The following is a 19,631-nucleotide window of genomic DNA, read 5'->3' as shown; positions in this document are numbered from 1 at the left end:
AGAAACTCCACTCCTAGTATAAGTCTGTACCACCTGAAAATGTTGAGAGGGCCTGTAGATAAGTACAAAGAAATTGAAGCATACATTTGGGTCCAAAAAAAAAAAACACTGATACACTTATGTATTGTAAAAATAATGGTTTATTATAAATGCATGTAGGAAAAGATAAATCTTTAGTAAAGTATTGTTACATATTATATAAAAACAATAATAAAAAACGCAATACTTATGATATACCTACCAAAGTATTGCCTACATTTAATTTGCAATATGCGACAGTATCACATTGCTAGACGGGGCCAGGTCCTTCGCTAGAAGGAACCCTAGAGGACTGTGGGGATACTATCACATATTGCCAATTAAATTTGGAGGTTACACAGAGTGAGCAGAACCAATAACAGGGGCACGGAGTCGATGGGCTGAGAAATAGCCTGCTAATCTGTGTTTCAATTCTAAGCGGTACTCTATCACCAAAAAAAAGGATTGGATTTATTTCAAGATTAAGGTTGCTAATTTAGGAATACTGCCTTGAAAAAGGCCATGTTAGTCAAAACACGTTTTGGCAAATTGACATAGTGTAGCAACCCCCAATTATATTATTTCAGGATCTGTTTGATTTAAAAGCACAAATAAATACACCAACAAAAACTAATTAACCAATAGTGTTTTTTTCTTGACGAGAATGGTGTCAATCCATACAAGACAGTAATACTTTGGTACAAGTGCATAGATGATGGCACACATTGTTTAATTCTGTGATTGTTCTAGGCAGGGGTTCGCCTATTGGTGCCAAAATATGCAGCGGTCTCTCACTTTGTAGATAAGAAGATTCTATTATTAAACCTAAGCGCCCACACTTATCTGGTTTATACACCTTGGACGTCTCAGACTGTTTCACTGAGCTAAAAAGTAAGTGTAGTTGTATTACATCATAAGGTCCAACTTCCCTAGAATAACTGTTATCCTGAATCAGAGTTATAGGTTTTTACTGTTCCATGAATGAGTGTCCCACTAGTAAGTATATTGTCTATTTGATTTACTACGCGATTTGCTGAGCGTCACAGTAAAACTGCTAGGGTCTACTACCCTTATATTACTGAAAGTAATCTAAAAGTAATTATGGTTAGGTATTCTAAATGAGGTCTTATGCTTTGGTCTGTATACCTTCAAGCATAGTGGTGTGTTTTTATAAATGTGTTTATGACTATGACCAGTACTTACCCCAAGACTTAACTTGGCCTACTCGTTTTTAAAATAAACCTTTATTTTTTATACTTGGTTGTAAGTGTTTCTATTGAATCTGTGGTGTACTGCAGGTTAATTGTACTTCCCTACATCCCTCTCTCCGTCCTAAAATAAGCCTGGCTGTTCTGTCTATGCTACCATCTACTCAGGTGATGCAGCCTTATACTAAGAGTGGAGTATTGTACTGTCTCAGTTGAATGGTTTCGCTAAGCTCTTACTTGGATGCCAGAAAAACTGTCCCAACAGTTACAACACCACTATTACTTTTGAGAACACAACTCAGAGCTGGTAAAGTAGCTCATACTTTTCATAGAGACGGTCAGCTACTCATGGACAGGTAAGAACCTAGTAGACTATTTTAGAAGGGCACTAAAGCAATTTAGGGTAAGTATAACCCGTTGTTACAGTTTTATAAGAGCAGCAGCTATTCAAGGTCAGTACCTATTGGTATATAAACGTATTACACTATTTCTAATACAGGAATAGACAGTTTACCAAGGATACTTTTCAGAAGTGTAGGATACAATTCTAAGCCAAGTAAGATCTCTAGCAGACTTAAGAAAGGCAATCAGCAGTTTAAGGAAATTAAGAACCATTCTACTTTTCAGAGGAGCACTTTGGCAACTCTGGGAAAAGTGAGAACTCTTTTAGAAATGCACTAATCAGATCGGGGAAGCAACACCCAATTGTACACTTTTAGAAGATTACACAGCTATTCAAGGTGAGTAAACCATATAGGTAAGCTTTTACATTCATTCACTTTAGAAATAATAAACCACTACCAACTAAGTTATTTTAGAGGAAAAAACACTATTTCCAAGTAAGTAAAACAACTTTACTTTTCAGAGATGCTACAAGCAACTGAAAGGGAAGTATTAACTTAAGGACACTTTTTTTTTTTTGGCGGCTCTTAAAAGAGCCTTTGGGGTTTGTGGTGGTGGTGCTGCGGGTGTCCTCAACCCCCGAATCCGTAAAGAGTGTGACCCTGGAGCTTCAGGGCATAGAAGACATCCATTGTGGTGACCGTCTTCCTCTTGGCATGCTCGGTGTAGGTGACGGCATCCCGGAGCACGTTCTCCAGGAAGACCTTCAGCACCCCACGAGTTTCTACGTAGATGAGGCCGGAGATGCGCTTGACTCCGCCACGGCGAGCAAGGCGGTGGATGGCGGGCTTGGTAATTCCCTGGATGTTATCTCGGAGCACTTTCCTGTGCCTCTTGGCGGCGCCCTTGCCGAGTCCTTTCCCTCCTTTGCTACGTCCAGACATGGCTCTTCTCTCCCTCACAAACGAGCTGAGACCTAAGACACTTTGTAACGTATTCTACTCAGAAATCAAAGTTACACACTACTAACACATTTACAAGTAGGAACCTTTAAACACTTGTTCCAATTTCAAGACAGATGTCTTATCTGTTAAAGTCCTTCCCTAGACTAGGGCATGAGTTATGTCAGAGGCTGAAGAGGGGCTGTGGTGTCTAGGAGCCAGCAGTAGATAGGTCAGGATAGGGTTCAGGTACAAGAAAGTCTGAGTTCCAGAGGAGAACACCTTGAACAAGTAAGTATCAGCTTCAGAGATAGTGAAAAATGTTCAGGGACTTCACAGAAGGCTCCCTCTATATGCGTTCCAGCATTAGGCCTGGGCGAATGGTATGGGCAAACTCCCAAACACAAAAATCACCCACTCAGCCACACAATCAACACGAGACTTAAGGTAAGAATTACCCAAGCAAATACAGTACCTCAGTTAAGAAGAACTTGGAGATGATAGTCTTCCCGAGGCAGCAGCACAGGATCAGGTCCCTGGATTCTTGGTCTGGCGACTGAAGAAACAGACACTGGAGGGAAACTGGCAACAGCAGTTGAAAGGAGAAGCTTCCAACAAAGGATTGTTCAAGGCTTCCAATGGCTCTGCAGATTTGGCACCCTTTTAAAAAGGTACCTGATGAAGAACGAATTGCCGCTGGCCGGATTCTCTTCACTAATCTGGTCCTGCACTCTGGTGAGGGGGTTTACAGGATTCAAATTGTGTCTCTGGAGGTCCAGCAGGAATCTGGCTCCAGAAGACAATGCACTGCACACTGGCTTGAGGTCACTGTGTACTGGTGGTTTGCAGCCCAGCAAGGTACAGCTCGTCGAGGGATGGCTCGAAATGCAGAGTCACCAGCCTCTGGGTAGGAGTAGTCCTCTTGGGGAGCACCAGGTCACTTGGAGGAAAGGTTTAAAACAGGCTCTGGTCACACAGCAGGGTCTTCGGTCTCTGCAGTCAGTTAGTCGTCTTGTCTTCATCTTCCTCTTCGGATTTGGTTCCAGTGGGCGACTTGTTAGCAGCTTCCAGAATCAAACTATTTATCAGGAACCCAAGCACAACTTCTACAAACACTCCCTGCAGTTTGCAGAAAGGGGCAGCTGGCAGTCCAATCGGGACAGTCAGCTCCCCAGTAAGACCTGGTTCCTTTCAGGCAGACTGGAAGACAAGACTCCTCCCTAACTTCCTGCCTTCACAGGCACTCTGGAGCCTCGGCAGGAAACACAAAGGGTTCTCGCTGAAGACAAAACTTCAACCAGGACCTGCCACACCTAGGACGGCAGAAGAAGACCCAAGAAACAACAAGGCATATACAAGAACAGATCATAGTTATCCATTGTCGACAGTGGGGTACTGTCATTGTGTAGTTGAGTGTAATTGAGTGTTGTCCATCGTTTAACGCTGAAGAATTTACCAGTCATGGCTTGTAATGGTTAACCATGCACAAACCATGGGCACGCATGTAATTCGGTGTGGTTGACACGGACAACCATGGTTTCCCAATAACCTTAAAAAAGGGCAAAACGTGCAGTAGTGTACGTAGCCATCAAAAAGGGTAATTTCTCAGTTACAAAGCAAAAATGAAAGTGAAAATGGTGCACGCTTTTAACATGTGCACATGCACAAAAGCACCACCAATAATGAAGACCAAAAGGCAAAAACTATAAATCGCCTTGAAATCTTCTACCTGACAGCAAGGGAAATGCACCAAGTATGCAACGATAATTCACAGCAATTCTTTACAGAATTCTTTGTTAAAAAGTTGTATGAATTTCTCTAGGTCATTGGGTCTAATCCCATTTAGTCTCTTCAGGTCACCAAACCTTTACAGGTCTTCCATAATGCTTTTTATTTATTATTTTAAAGTTGGAAAACGTGTAATATTTAGCACCTTGGGTCAAGCGCCTCGACCAATCAGTAATTTTGAAAAGCAGGCTTTCCTTTTCAGTACAAGTCAGTGGTCTTCAAACCTTTCATACCTAGCGACCCGCCACCTTATGTGAAAATGGTGTTTCTCAGCTCTAGAATCTAGAATCTGGGATATATTTGATTTTTCCAAAATGGCCCCAGTCTTCTTTTCGCCATTTTGTGTTTGTTAGTCCCATCTGGGATTTTACTCTGTTTATGGAGTCCTTTCTGTGTTTTGCAGCCCTAAAGCCCGCCCAGGCTCCAGTGTGTCTGGTGAGGGAGGGTCACGAAACACCAGTGAAGCCTTGCAGCTGTGCTGACCCCATTTTCGTTTCGACAGGGAAGATCCGTGCAGGACAACTTCCTCCCTTGGGCTGGTAGAACTAACTGGACACGAGACCTGCTTCATTTTGGCTCAACCCCAGACTTGCTGCAATTTTCCTAGTCTGCAGAATCCCAATGCCCGGGGACCACTGACCATTATCGAGTGCATCATCTTCCCGAGAACAAATCCGGTCAAAACTTTTACAAGGACCTCCAGAAGCAGGAAATATTCGTCTGGAGTCCCCTCACCAGAATCCAGGACCGAGGGACAGAGGGACTGAGGAAACTCGAACCAGAGCTATTAGTTTCACTTTGACGCTGAGAAAAAGGCACCGAAACCACAAAGTCGCTAATTGTGTGGAATCCATTGCTGCCGAGTACCTAGAGTGCTGCTGCAGAAGCCTGCCAGACGTCCTCACTTTTGTCACCACGACCAAGGACCAGGAACTTGCATCAGGAAGGTATCCCCACTGCATCAGGAAGGTATCCAGCTGGAACCTCTTCTTCAATTCTAAGGTACTGTGGGGCTTGGAGTATAACTACCTTTTGTCATTTGTTGTGCCCCCGGGCTTGGGAAGTACTATCTTAACACCTGTGGAGTTGACCTCAACTCACCTGTGCAGGCCTTCCAGCTTGTGCTCCATCAAGCGGGCTCCCCTTGAGCTCCTGTGACTGACTGTTTGATAACTTTTTTCTAAGAAAAGCTGCATCAAAACTGGAACTGTCCCTTTTACTTTGGCTGTCCTGGTTTCCTAAAGGCTCCTCTTCTGAACCCTATTGGCTTTGGCAGTGCTCATTCCCTTACAGGTTTTCATTGTTGACACTATTATTGCTGGGATTAAAGGCTGACTACATCCCTCTGGGAGAAACTAACTATTGGACCAGTTGAAAGTGTGTTCTACTTTAATTCTAACCATTTTCCCTCCTCAACCCAATTGTGTAATGGTGAACAAAAATAAGTGTGAATACTGACCTTCATTGATTCACACTCTGTGTGCTAGAACATGTTTAGCATATAAAAGAATTACTCACCAGCATTATTGGTTCTTGTTTAAATGAATTCCATCTTCCATTGAATGCTACTATTAGTTGCTGCTTTTTAAAGAATGCTTAAATTCCCTTGTGTATATTTAAATAATGTAACATAACTAAGTGTGCAAGTGTTTACTTAGTGCCTTGTGTTTACTGATTTCATTGTGCTAATCTACAGCTCACATTACCCCTCCTAAAATGAGCCTGGCTGCTCAGTCACTATACCAACTTGTGTAATACAGGCCTACATTAAAAGTTGGGTCTGCCTAATACCAAGAGAAGTCTTGTGAAGTCCCACACCAGTTGGACTTTAAAGAATCTTACCCAACAGCCTACTACAGTGGCATATTTGGATAGCATGCACCCACACAAGAGGCAGCACAGAGTTTTAAAGCAATAGAGAACCGTAAGGTAGAAAAATAAAATAAGCTGAGGGCAAGATAATGTTGCTGAAAATTGAAAAATAGGTCCAGGGTATTGTTTGTAACATAAGAGGTTGGAAACAGATAGGATTTCATGGTTTTATGTAAAGACATGGGGGAGGGAAGAGTGCATCACAATATACATAATTAACTTGAAATGTTTACCTTCTGAGCATACTCGTCACAAGTTGGTCCTACGGGTACCACCATAACCTGCTGAGGAGACAGCCAGAGAGGCCTGCAGGAAAAATAACATCATTACAGTATGTAGGTAGCCAAGGTTTGCAGTTGGGCCCAAAAACAACGTTTTTCTTCAACAAACAACATCTAGTTTTAACACAAATAAAGTGAATGGTGTTTATTGGCAGAGATCAGTGCCTTACACCAAAGTAAGGCACTGAGCTGCAATAGACGTTGAACATTTCCCAAAATGTTTGGTAATGTCAAACACAGTAGATGTCAAAAAATCCAAATGCATTTTCCAAACATTGTTTTATTGAATTAAAGTTGGTGTTCTACTCAAACTATAAATAGAAGACCTTTGAGTTGCACTTTCTTCAACATGATTACATAAACCTACTTAACTTCTGCTGCACAAAACCCCATGTCAATGAATGTATTGGCTGCATTATGTTACCAGAGAAGTTGCAATGTTTGGGTGCTTCTTTAAAGATCTTTGCTGGACAGAGATCATTTTCTATTGCCCATGAACCCTTACTATAGCTCATAAATAAAGGTGCAGTGCCCTTGATGACGCCCTGCTGGTGGTCTAAGGGAAACAACACTGTCTACAGAGCAGATATATTTATTGATCATTTGTTGGGCGCTTAAACTAATAGCAACAACTGTTTCAAAGCACCCACAGGGCAACAGGGTGGGGAAAGGGGACGGCAGCCAATGAATTACAACAAAGATAAATTATTGAATTAATAGTACAAACAAATATTGAGAATAACAGGGAGAGGAGACAAACCTACTAAACCTTGTGAGTGTTCAGAACGCGCCATGTGGTGAAGGGGGGTGGGGGGTTAAGGGATGGGTGCTGTGGTGCTCATGGAGAAGTGCTCGGGGTGAAGTGCTAATAAGAGAAGAAATAGTACAGCCTCACGAGGGGAAGGGTGAGCCTAAGTAAGTGCAGTAAATAGACAGCGGCTGGGATGATAAATAGGGGGGGATCAGGGCCCAGAAGATACATTAGGGGCCTGCACATCAGTCATGCTACTGTATGATTACCAGGGAAGAGAGCAGGAAGAGGTAAACAGAAAGGTCTTGAGACTTTTTCAGAACTTAAGGAGGTCCTGCTCAAGAGACAGGGGGAGAGGGAGGCTATATTCCAAAGGAGTGAGCCCACAGAGGAAAGTGATCGACCATCAGCTCTCTTTCTAGCAGCTTGACACACAGGGAGTTGGTGCCAGAGGAACACATGAGTCTAGAAGGGGAGTATTTGGTCCGGAAGCATTGAAGATAGAGTGGTCCTTGGCCCCAGATAGCCTTGTGGATGATACAGAGGGATTTGAATTTAATCTGTGCCGAGACCGGGAGCCAGGGAAGGCTTTGTAGGGCAGGAAAGATGCGTTCCCTGGGCTTGAGGCCAAGGATAAGTCTTGCTACCCTATTGTGGGTTAGCTGGAGGGGTTGCAGGGTGGACGAAGGAAGATTACGGAGGTGGCTATTGCAATACTCTAGCCCGGAGAGAACCATAGCACAGGCAAGAATGAGTCTCTGGGGGAAGGTGAGGAAGGGTAGAGTTCCTTTGAGAAGGAAGAGCAGAAAGTGGGACTTCTTGGCAATGTCCTGAATATGAGGGATGAAGGAAAGGGAGGAATCTAAAATGACTCAGAGATTTCTGGCTTTAGAGGAAGGGGCAGGGGGGAGCCCATGGAGGAATGCCAGAGTGAAGAGAAGAAGTATGGTGCAGGCGACAAAATCGGGAGAATCTCTGTTTTGCTGGCATTGAGGCAGAGGTCATTAGCAATGCACCAGGCCTAGATGGCAGAGAGGTAGTCAGGGATGAAGGAAGGTGCAAGGGTGTCAGTAGGAAGTTTGAAGAGTTGTGTGTCGTCAGCGTAGCACTGGATGTTGAGGGAGAAGGAAGAAACAAGGTGTGCCAGCAGAGAAAGGTATATGTTAAAGAGCCAAGGCGAAGGAATGGAGCCCTGGGGGACACCACAGGTGGAGAAGTAGGGAAGGAGAAAGGGCCCAGAATGGTTTTGGAGGAATGGTCAGTTAGGAAGGCGGTAAGCCAATCCAGTGCCCGTTCCGAGATAACAAGGGTATCATGGACCCTTTTTATAAGGATGAAATGGTACACTGTGACAAATGCAGAAGAGAAATCAAGGGGGATGGGGAGTTGGAGTGAAGGGATGCGAGTAGAGGGTTGGATTGGAAGAGCGTGTGACAAGGCTGTTCGATATGTCCTAGGTTTTGGAAATGTAGTGAGAGTGCATTGCAATGGGCCTGGGAAGGAGTAGGGGAGAAGATACTGCAGACAGGTTGGCAAGTTCCCTGCAGATTTTGAAGAGTTCAGCCATGTTGTTGGACGCATTGCACACTCGTGCCTGGATGTGGGCTCTTTTTTTGGCACAGATGGAGTCTGTAGTGTCTCTGGATCAGTCGGCAGGCCAGTTTGTCAGAGGGTGAGCCTGAACTGTACTACTTCCATTCAGCAGCCCCGCACTTACTTTTATGGTCTGAACGTTTGGAGTCGTACCAGGTGTTACGCTTGGAGGCAGGTTTCAGGCGGATCCTCTATGACCCTTGACTTCCTTGCCCCTATGACTGGAACAAGGAAGTCAAGGGTGTTGTTAATGGACAGAGAGGTTGCTGAGGGAAGAATCAGTGGTAGAGTCAGTGTTGGGTGGGCAAGGGGGAAATGAAGTTGGAAGAGAAGGCAGCAGCTTTCATTGTAAGGCAGTCATAGCTGTAGAGAAATTAATAAGACTGAATGGAAAAAAAGGAGAATTACTCAATTCTCTTGTCAATTCCACCATCCGATGGGGTGGGTTAGGAAAGATTTTCTTTTGCTGCTTTCCTCCCATAGACTTTAACAGACGCCCTTTCTTTTTGTTGTACTCTGGTACTTTTGGAGGCAAGTAAAGCCTTCTACTTTTTTTGTCTCGTCTTTTCGCTTATTCCTATGGTGTAACTGATCAGGCCATAAGACTACGAGTACTGAGAGACTAAGGACCTCATTACGAGTTGGCCTGCGCAGAATTAACATGCCAGTATTAACGGCTACCGGCACGTTTCCGCACTGGCCAAATACAAGTTTGCTGGAGAGGTGGTGCAATGACCTCCAGCCAAAGACTGCATGAAATGGTGAGTTACAAGGGCTACCACCACTCGGAATGCTGTGGACATTCCACTATAATGTTAACAAAGTTGTAGTGAGCCCATATGTCTCTTCCTGAATTTTTTGTATTGTTACACTTGCACACATCACCCGAAAGTGAAGTGCGATTAGAATACTTTTTCGTTTGTGGCTTTTTGGTTACAATGGGTCCCGAATGAGCTGGTGGTAGTGGACGGTTTTCTGAACTTTACTCGTGCAACTTTCATTTTCTGCAAATGGCTAGGTAGAGTGGTTAGCATGCTAAGATGGCCATGTCACAAGATTTTGAGTGTCCACTGGCCAGATTGTTTCTTTGGCCTGTGTTAAGGAGAATGTTATCAGTTTTATGCTTAATCCCCTCTCCTCCGGAAACCCACACAACGTGTTGGACTTCTGGACTCTTTTCTCCTGAATGAGGGAGTGTTTTTTTCCCCCTCATTCATTCTTTTTGCTCCGACCATTGGAACCCTGTTTATTGTCTTTTACTTTAATGAAGTCATGCTTTCCTCCATACCTATTAAAATGCATCTGTGATTCACTTTTGCAGTACACAGCACCTTATGTGCAGTGTTGCTGGCAGCCATATGGGCTCTCCATTTTATATTCTTTTATTTCCCATAAAAACTACTGTTCAAGGTTAGAAGGATACTTTTTGTCCTTAGTTTTTCCTTTTGGGAGATCAGCGCGCACACACCACCCCATGTGAAGTGCTGAGGAGTTACCTAGTATTCCCTTTCTCTCTGCTCCTATAACATTTCTGTTACAGTAGCAACCCTATATTCATGGCAGGTGGCAGTGGACGTGTTCCACCGACATTTGTGCTATTTTTGCTCACAGGCTGTCTTCCCATCTGCGACTATGTACAGACGGGTCACCTTTGTTCCAAAATGTGGCATCTTTCTTTTTTCGCCATTTTTTTTGTGTCAGTGTTATTTCTTGGTCCTTCTACCATCTTGGGAAGGGGAAGTCCTGAATTGTGTTTGGTCTTTGGCGGGAACCGCTTGTGTAGCCCGCCGAGGCCACTCAAGGGGTTCCCGGTCTTGTGTCTGCAAGGACAGGAAGCATGGGAGGATCCTAAAACTCAACTATCCTTGCCTTTTGGAAAGGAAACAGTTCCCACCGGGGGGCTAGCTGTCCCAATTGGACAGCCAACGGCCCTTTGCTGTAAACTGCAGGGAGAGTTACCAGAGGATGAATGTTAAATCCTAATAAAAGGTGAGGTGCCGGAGGCTGAAGGCAAGTTGACCACTAGAATAGAAGATTCAAAGTAGACAACTAGAGATGCCTGTAGCCCCTTAAAGCAACCGCGAAGAGACCACTGCTGTCCTGACCCTCTTTTAAAATCATCAGAGGAGTTCCGGAGGACAGCTCCTTCCCATTGGCTGGTGGGACCAACTAGCCATAAGACGACCTGCAGAACGAGCCATCGCCCAACGTGCTGTGACCTTCCTTGGCTGCAAACTGCCAATACAAGGGGACCTCTGATCCAATTGCAATGCATCATCTCCCCATGAACAAATCCTCCCAGAACTTTGGCGAACTACACCTGGACCTCCAGAGACAAGTTCACCTTCTTCAGAGTCCCCTCACCGGAATACAGGACCGAGTAACCAAGGTGGATTTACCAGGCTTTAAACCTTCATCCTTGGAGCCTGTAAAAAGGTACCAAAACTGCAGACCTATGTGAGTACTAAGAATTCTGTGCTGAGAGTCCTTTCTCTCGACTGCTGATGTGACATCACTTCCAGAGTCCCTCCTTTTATCACCACGACCAAGGACAGGAGACCGGGTCCATCGCTGCTACACCATGAAATAATCCAGCTGCATTTTCCTCACCACTCCTCAGTTACTGTGGGACTCGCGGTAGTACTTACCTCAAGCCATTTGGTCGCTCCTACTGGAGTGCCGATTCCAGTGTTTGGGTGTTCACCCATACTGTTGACCCAGGCCTAATAATTGTGTGCATTTAGGGAGCCTTTCCCAAGGTCCCTGAAACCTTTTTGACCATCACAAGCATCATACTTACTTATAATCAAGGAATCCTTTGGAACTTTGTCTTTTCTTCTGTTGTGCCTCACTTGCTGCCCCCCTCCAATCTGACTTGAACTCACAATTAGATAGGGATGGACTACTGAAACATTGAACTGCTATTGCTGGTGCTGAATAACAATTTTGTATTCCTACAACAGTGACTAAAACAAGTGATCTTACTCACCATTGAACTATCTATTTCTCTTGGTATTGGTTTACTTACTTGAAGTATTGCTCATGTTATCTATTGTGTTGATTAGTCTAAATGGTATTTACTTACCTGAATATAGTTTTGCCTTGTGTATATAACATAAATGTCAATTTTAAACTACAAGTGTGCGAGCATGTTTTTATTTGACCTATGCATTTACTGAGTTCATTGTACTTACCTACAGCTCACATCCTCCTCCTAAAATAAGCCTGACTGCTCTGCCATTCTACTAAACCTTTGGGTAGTACAGACTTATACTGGGGCCTGTATGCCAAGGTATAGTTTCATAGACTCTTACCTGTTGGGAGATTTTAGGAAAACTCCAACAGCCTCTGCCTGTCCTCTCAGGTCCAGAATTGGCATATATGGGATGCCCTTTCCCAGGGAAAGATGCTGCTTTCTCAGGCAAAGTGGTGGATTGTGTGTGAGCCCAGATGTGGGGCCTGGGACTGTCTGGTCCCAGTCCACATTTAAGTACCTGAATGTCAATGGTGAGGACAACTGTGGCAGCTGACCAGCATTGTCTACAGCCAAGACCCAAGGAAGCCCTGCTACTCTTCCTGATCTCAAAAAGTTCTTCCTTGGTGCTTTCAACCCTGGACTGGTGGGGATAACTAGTCTTGAAGATTAGTGCTCGAGGATCTATGCCTTCGGAAGTGTCCCTGGACCAAACGGTGGTCTGGCCAGCTCTCAGATGGGCTAACTTGCTGCAGTCATCGCAGTTTTTAGTGCATCCTTGGAACAAGGAGGCTCTTCAGCTTGTACTACAAGATGCCTGCACCTGCATTTTCAGCCTTTCTGCATCAACTTAAGGCACGAAGGAGCTGCTCTTGTTCGTCCATTGAAATAGTCTGTCGCCGCCTGACCGTGTTGACTCTCGTTGCAATCAGTCTTTTCCGCACCCTGGAAGTGTCCAGAGGTCGCCTGCTCAGCAGAAGTCTTCTTTCCGTTCCGTGGCTGTTCAGCTGGAAGATGCCTAAACCAGAGTTTCAAGCACCATGACCGACCAAAACTAAATCCCACGTGCGAAAGGGACCGCTGCATCCACTCTCGCACATCTCCTGAGTCTAAGCCTTACCACTCTGCTACCTACCTTTATTGAGTTTGGCTAGACTTCAGGGTCTTCCTGTTCAACAGAATAGGTTGGCCTCCCAAAATCCAGACCCAGTGTTAATTTTGGAAATCCACCTTAACACACCTATATGATGGGATGATTGCAACAAAATAATTTTTACAAAAATAATTATTTGGTTGAAACAAATCAACCTTTAATTCATGATCAAAGAAAATACATCAATACACTTCATTCATTAACCTTCAAAATCTTAAGAACAGTAAAAGTCATAATTTTCTTTACATAAAAGAGAAAATAAAACAATCGATACCTTAAAATCTCAAATACACAAAGTATCTAAATTCAGTGTACTAATAAAACCTGAAATCGCTATCATTGAAGCAACAGACTATCCTTACCTGAATTAAGGACATGATGGAACATACTCCCCAGGGATATACTAAACCGAAGCAGACACAAACATACTTTTATTGTGATTTCAAAACCCTGTCCGTAAGCCCTTTGCCATTCCCTGTAATAGGACGGTTATCAACTATGCAACAGGGTGATGAGCAGGTTTTGCATGAGCTCTCCATGTTAAAATAATCATGACAGTGCATCTCAGAAATTAGCAGATCTGTTTCTGGAGGCACTTAACAGGATATAGAAAAAGGACATCCACTCAACCCTTTCTTCCCCACTCTATTATTATTAGGATACTTATTGAGCTTCGAAAAGCAACTGAGAATTTTACAAGTTATGGGGAAATTAGATAGTGATGGAAGTAGATGGCAAAGCATCAATACAAGGGAGTGAAGAGCTAACAATGAGGGAGTGGGCAATTTGGCAGCAAAGGATCTACAAGCAACTAGGGGAGGAAACAAGGGGGAGCAAATCACCAGGTCACAAGTTAGGTTTGGCGCGGAGCTGGGGTTGGACCTAGGTTAAGAGGATGGTCTTGAATTCCTTCCTGAAACTTAGAGGGCGACCGGTAGGAGGTTCCAGAATCAGAGAGAGAAAGCTTGTCATCTGGTTCTTTTTTCATAGCACCAGCAGAGATAAAAGCTGCATATGCCCTTGCTTCTGGTGGATCATAGGACTCAGGAATATCTATGTGATCCCTACGACCCCCAGAATTCGATGGCCAAATTCTTTTTTTTTTTAAACCCCCATTACACTGCATACATATGTGGGGTGAGGGCCCCGCAGCACCCCATACTACCATTATATCCCATACCCCTCACATATATATATGTGGAGTGTAAAGCGGGGTGGGGGAAATCGGAAAGAAAATAATTCATAATTTTCGGAGTAGGAATTTTGAGGGCGACATTTTGGGCCATTACTGACTCCGAAAATGCTGAGCTTCTCAGCAAGACAGTTTGGGGATGGGAGTGTAATGGTCGTGCAGATGATGCAGGATGATTTGAAGGAGATACGTGAATGCAGTGGGAAACAGAATTCGATAAGGGTCAAGGTGAAGGGGTTGAAAGGCCTTTGATGAGTCATGCTGCAAGATGTAGGACACATCTGAGGGGTGCCACAGTAGTCTCCAGAAGACCTTCCATAAAGGCACTGCCACCATCCCGGAGGGAGAGGGCCAAAGATGGACTGCCGGTGTGAAGTTGATTGATGGAATAAAGTGCTTGATTTTCCGCTGGAGGGAAAGTTGGTATCAAGCCATTTTTCTCTTCCTTTCTATGTGCTCCTTGAAGGAGAGGTGCCTATAGATGTAGAACCCAAGGGACAAGACGGAGGTGGTCAGCTGGCGTGTGAAGCCGAAGAGGTTTATAGTGGAGCATCAGGTCTGAATGTCAGGGTATTCGTTGTTGTTAGTCAGCAGTAGGAATTTGGTCTTGGAGGAATAGATCTTCAGGGGGGGGCACTGGAAATCAAGGAAAGGATCAATGTGTGGCAAGCCTTGAGCCTGTGGATGCCTTCAATGGAGGATATCTGGAGGCAAACATGCACATCATCTGTGTATTGGCAGATTGTGGCTATTGTGTTGAGCCAGGAAGGTTCCAAGAGGTTCTGTGTAAAGATTAAAGATCGAGGTGGGGGGGGGGGGGGGTCAGGGAGAGGGTGGTGCGGGGGAGGAAGAGGATAGATCCTTGCGAGACTCCAGAGGTGATGGATAGAGTTGATGATCTGGAGGAATCTATATGGATAAATCGGTGGGGATTAGCAAGGTAGGATTTGTCCAGTTGAGTACGCTCTCACTGATCTTCATGTGGTCATGGTCTGCTGGTCTACTGTGTCAAAAATGGCTAAGAGGTTGAGGGGATCCAGAGGGCAAGGATAGCCATTGTCGAAGAAGTTAAGCGCATCATCAATACCTTGATGGTAGCAGTGTTTCTTGACCAGAATTGTGGGGTGTGACTGTATATTAGGGGACATTATGTCAGGGTGCCCGCTAAATGAGCTATCCAAATATTAACATATTAATCACAAAAAATATCAGGGTGTGTATGAAGGAGTGCTTTGTAGTGTATGGCATTCTTGAGTTTTACTCGAATATGCATTGAAGACCTATTAAATTGTATATTTGTGTACTTCAGTGTGTTGCGTTGCTCCTTTCCCTGGTTGTCTCCAAGTGTGTACTTGCACACCGGTCCCTGATCTCCCGACTTCTGCCTTCTGCCTTACTGCTCTACCTATGTTACCTTATAAGAGTTTTGGCTGGACCAAGTGTCTAATTCCTTGTTCACCAACTAGAACTCTAAGAACCCTCCCACTGGGCAGGTTCTCAAAGTCTCTCCTAACAGTCATCTATCATGAAACACTAAGAGCAAAATAATACTGCTGTTTTTGTCTATCTGACATGGGAGCACATCAATCCTCTAATGGATTGTAATCTTACAATATTTAATAGTTATTAAAAAACTAAGAACAAAAAGGTCATAAGTACTTACCATTTGCCGGCATAATTCTCAGTTAGGATAGCGATCATTCTCTCCACAGATCCCAGGATAGCTCGGTGAATAATAACTGGTCTTTTTTTGTCGTCACTCTCATGGCTACAACGTTTTTTTTAAACAAAAATGTTAGAGTAGTTTTTGGCAAACAATATGACATTTTAAAAACATTTTTTCAACATGCTCATAATACATTTGCTACAACATAAATATATATAATCTCAAGGCCATAGTCCAAACTATTCCCAGATTTTGAAATAGCCACACAAGATACCTTTTCATACAATGAGAAAGGACCAATTTAAATGTAGTCGTTATCCTAAAACAACTAGTGTGACTGCTGCAAATGAGTTAGACACCATTAACAACGGTTGCACGATTCGCCATAAGGTCTTGGTCTTTTTCATTGAGGTTTTTTTTTTTTAATATACCTACAGGTTGCACTAAATAGGCACTGTGTAACACAAAAGGAAAGGCCTTGCTGAACCTAAGGGAGTACAATTAGAAATTGTCCCACATTTGAATTCCCCAGATGTCTCTGAAATGAAAGTCTCAAAATGCACATCTGTCCGATTATGCATGGCCGATACTCTAGAATAAAATAGTTAAATAGCATTGGTTATCTAAAAGAAGTTCAAAGCATGGGGGCTATTGTAAGCAGATAAAGGTGGCTAAGCCTGGAGCTCCTTCGCCTCGAGTGCTTTTACCAATATTAACTGCTGGTATCGCCCAGTGTTAACGGCCGAGAAACCCCTGAGCTGTTCAGTTGACTAATGGAGTTTCCATTTTTCCCCAGAGGTATGCCAACACCAGGAGGTCTGCCAAGCATACAATGGAGGAAGGAGAGCACAGTGCTCTACATTTACAGGGTCCGACTCTCCACCCAGTTTCTTACCTCCGTCATTGAATGGGGAAGGAATCTTAAGCTTGCTACGTTTAGGCTGCTGTTGAGGTAAGCAGTGAGCATTTGGCTTTGAGGGAAACTGTCCGAGCAAGATGACGCAGGAAAAAAACAGCATCCAGAGCGTCCGATGCCTCAAATGTCCGTCATCTCCCATTACATCATGTGAAAATCCTTTATGGAGGAAATAAATTGATTTGCTTCATTCAGCCTTTGTCTTTCCAATGTGTAGGAGGCTGTACTATACTCACAGATTATCAAAATGGCAGACAGTGCGCTATTAAGTTAAAAGGGAGTGAAATGGTTCTCATTTTTTCTCCTACTTTGTGCAATGGAGGTGGTACGCTGATGCTCTTCCATGTTCGATTACTTGCACAAAATATTTTGGGTTTACAATTTGTTCTGCTTATATCATACCTATATACTTGTGGCTTTTTTACATTCAGATGCCATGAGCTTGGTGGGCGCTTCGTTAGGTTTGTAAATTTCCTATAAACACGATTTACTTAACTTTTGCACCTCTGCTCAACGGCTGCTCACCTGGGGAAATTACCTGCTTACCATCTTTGTTTCATGTTGTGCCCACAGTTTTGCAGCTCTACAGACATTTGGATTTACTGAAGTGTCACGTGGAGATTACAGTTCAGTCACACCAGCAATTTGTGGCTGCTATACTCTCCAGCCATTAGATGATCCGTTATGCACATTGTAAATCAAGCAGTTGAAGCTCAATTCATCAAAACATCTTCCTACCATGCATATGCACAGTTGTTTCATAACCTGGTGTTCCCTACCGGAAATGAGCCTTTTTAGGGGAAGCTTTCACTTATAATATCTTGATGTATGAAAGATTTTCTAAGATCCTAAAGGAACACACAGCATGACAATTTTTTCTGCCGATGTGGATAAACATACATGTTCATAAAGAAAAAAATCGGGTAGACTCTCCAATGCCGAAAATCAAAAGTATGGCCACCTAAAAGGGCCCTAAAGAAGGCAAGGCACGGTACACTAAATAGTGCTTTTGGGAACGAAAGGGTCTAAAAAGTAGTTACAAGGACAGAAACAGACGCTCTTCTTCTTAACTGAAGTACAGTGTTGGCTTGGGTAATACGTACATCAAGTCTTGTCTTGAGTGAACCCTGTGAGGCTGAGTGGGTGGTTCGAGTGTTTGGAAGTTTGCCCATACAATTCGCATATAGGGAGCCTTCTGAGAAGTGCCAGAACACTTTCAACTAACTATGAAGTGAAACATGCTTATTTGAAGAAATATCCTCTAACTCAGACTTTCCTGCCGCTGAACCATATCTTGACCTGCCTAGAGCTGGCTCCTAGACCACTAGGAACCCTCTTCTGCCTCTGAGAAAACTCATGCTATAGGCTACGGAAGGGCTTTAAAAAAAATCAGACTTCTGCCTTGAAATTATAACAAGTGTGAAAAGTACTCACTTGCTAAAGAAGGTAGTGTAGCAACTATCTCTGTAACAAAATAAGTTACAAGTGCCCTTAAGTTAACACTTGGCTTCAAGTTGCTGGTTGGTCCTTTAAAAAGTATATAAGTTATTTTACTTACTTTTAAGAAGAGTAAAACACTATTTCAAAGTAATAGTGTTTGTACTGTTTAGTTATTCTTCACTGAAGTGTAAAAGCTTACCAATAGGGTTTACCTAACTTGAATAGCAGATTGCTCTTCTTTAAGTGTACCATTGGATTTTGCTTTCCCTGAATTGCTTAGTGTGTTTCTAAAACAGTCTTGCAGTTAATACGTGTTTGAGTTGCTTGTAGCCCGTCTGAAAAGTATATAGGCACTTACTTACCTTGAACTACTGAATGCCAAGTCTGCTAGAGTTCTTAACCTAGAATTGTGTTCTACACTTCAGAAAAGTATCCTTGGTTAAACTGTCCATTCCTATAATAGAAGTAGTGTAATAGGTTTATATACCAATAGGTTATACAGACCTTGAATCGCTCTTGCTCCTGAAACTAATATTGGGTTATGCTTTCTATGAACTGCTTTAGTGAACTTTTACTGTGTTCGTACTTCTCCTTGAGGAGCTTAAGGACCCTCTATATATTACTAGCTCTGAACTGTTGTTGAAAGTAATACTGGTGGTGTAACTGTATACATTCATAATAGAAGAAAGTTACATTTGTTGCAAGAGAAACTTGTAACAAGTGTTGGATTTTGAAAGTGGATAACATTGTACGTTATGATCAATAGGGTCTACTGCCCTTGAAGTACTGATTGTATTCTAAAAGTCTAACTACTTTGGTTTTACTCCCCAAGAATATCGTAAGGCAATTCGGAAAGTGTTACTTTAGGTTTAACTCACCTTGAACTGCTTATTGCTATTCTTAACAAGGTTATACTTTGGAGTGTATACCATAAGCATCAAGTGGTTTTTTGTTGATGGTCTTTATATAATATGTAACAATACTTCCCCTTTCACAAGATTTATCCTGGCCTAAATGTATTTATTTAAAAAAAAATCATTTTTTACAATACATAGTGTTTCAGTGTTTCTTTGGGCCATGTGTTCCCTACAATTTCTTTGTACCTTCCTACAGCCCTTTCTCCCTCCCAAGATAAGCCTGGCTGCTCTGTCCATATTACCTCATTCTCAGGTGGTATAGCCTTATAGTAAGAGTGAGTGGAGTTTTTGTACTGCCTCAGATATGGTTTTTATGGAGTCTTGGCAGAACTTTAGAATAACTGTCCTAACAAACGGTACAGCCCACGCAAGCAGACAGCCCTGGTCATTTTGACCCTGCCGGGGCTTCCCCATTCGATATGTTATTGGAGGAAGCAGCCCATCATAAAAAGGCTGATATTTACAGAAGCCTTTTCAGAGGCAGCCCAGAAGGGGGAATACGAGTCAGCCTTTTGCTGGGTTAATCACAGTAGATCGTATCACAATAAAAGTGCTTCATTTAATAAAAGTGCTGCATTT

At 43.2% G+C, this 19,631-nt stretch overlaps 1 protein-coding gene across 1 annotated transcript in view; it reads right to left on the bottom strand.

The window, feature by feature from the left end:
- TARS1 (threonyl-tRNA synthetase 1) overlaps positions 1-19,631 on the bottom strand; it is a 202,602-nt gene that overhangs the window by 51,304 nt on the left and 131,667 nt on the right. The window contains exons 16-17 of the mRNA XM_069627089.1: positions 15,777-15,881; positions 6,403-6,475 (exon numbers count right to left, since the gene is read on the bottom strand). Of these exons, the coding sequence (XP_069483190.1) occupies positions 6,403-6,475; positions 15,777-15,881 (178 nt within the window). The remainder of the gene's footprint in view (positions 1-6,402; positions 6,476-15,776; positions 15,882-19,631) is intronic.

The sequence above is a fragment of the Ambystoma mexicanum genome, chromosome 6p, assembly GCF_040938575.1.
Source record: "Ambystoma mexicanum isolate Mex_15411 chromosome 6p, UKY_AmexF1_1, whole genome shotgun sequence".
Classification (NCBI taxonomy): Eukaryota; Metazoa; Chordata; class Amphibia; order Caudata; family Ambystomatidae; genus Ambystoma; species Ambystoma mexicanum.
The sequence above is the reverse complement of the archived record's forward strand: the minus strand, read 5'-3'. Positions and strand labels throughout refer to the sequence as shown.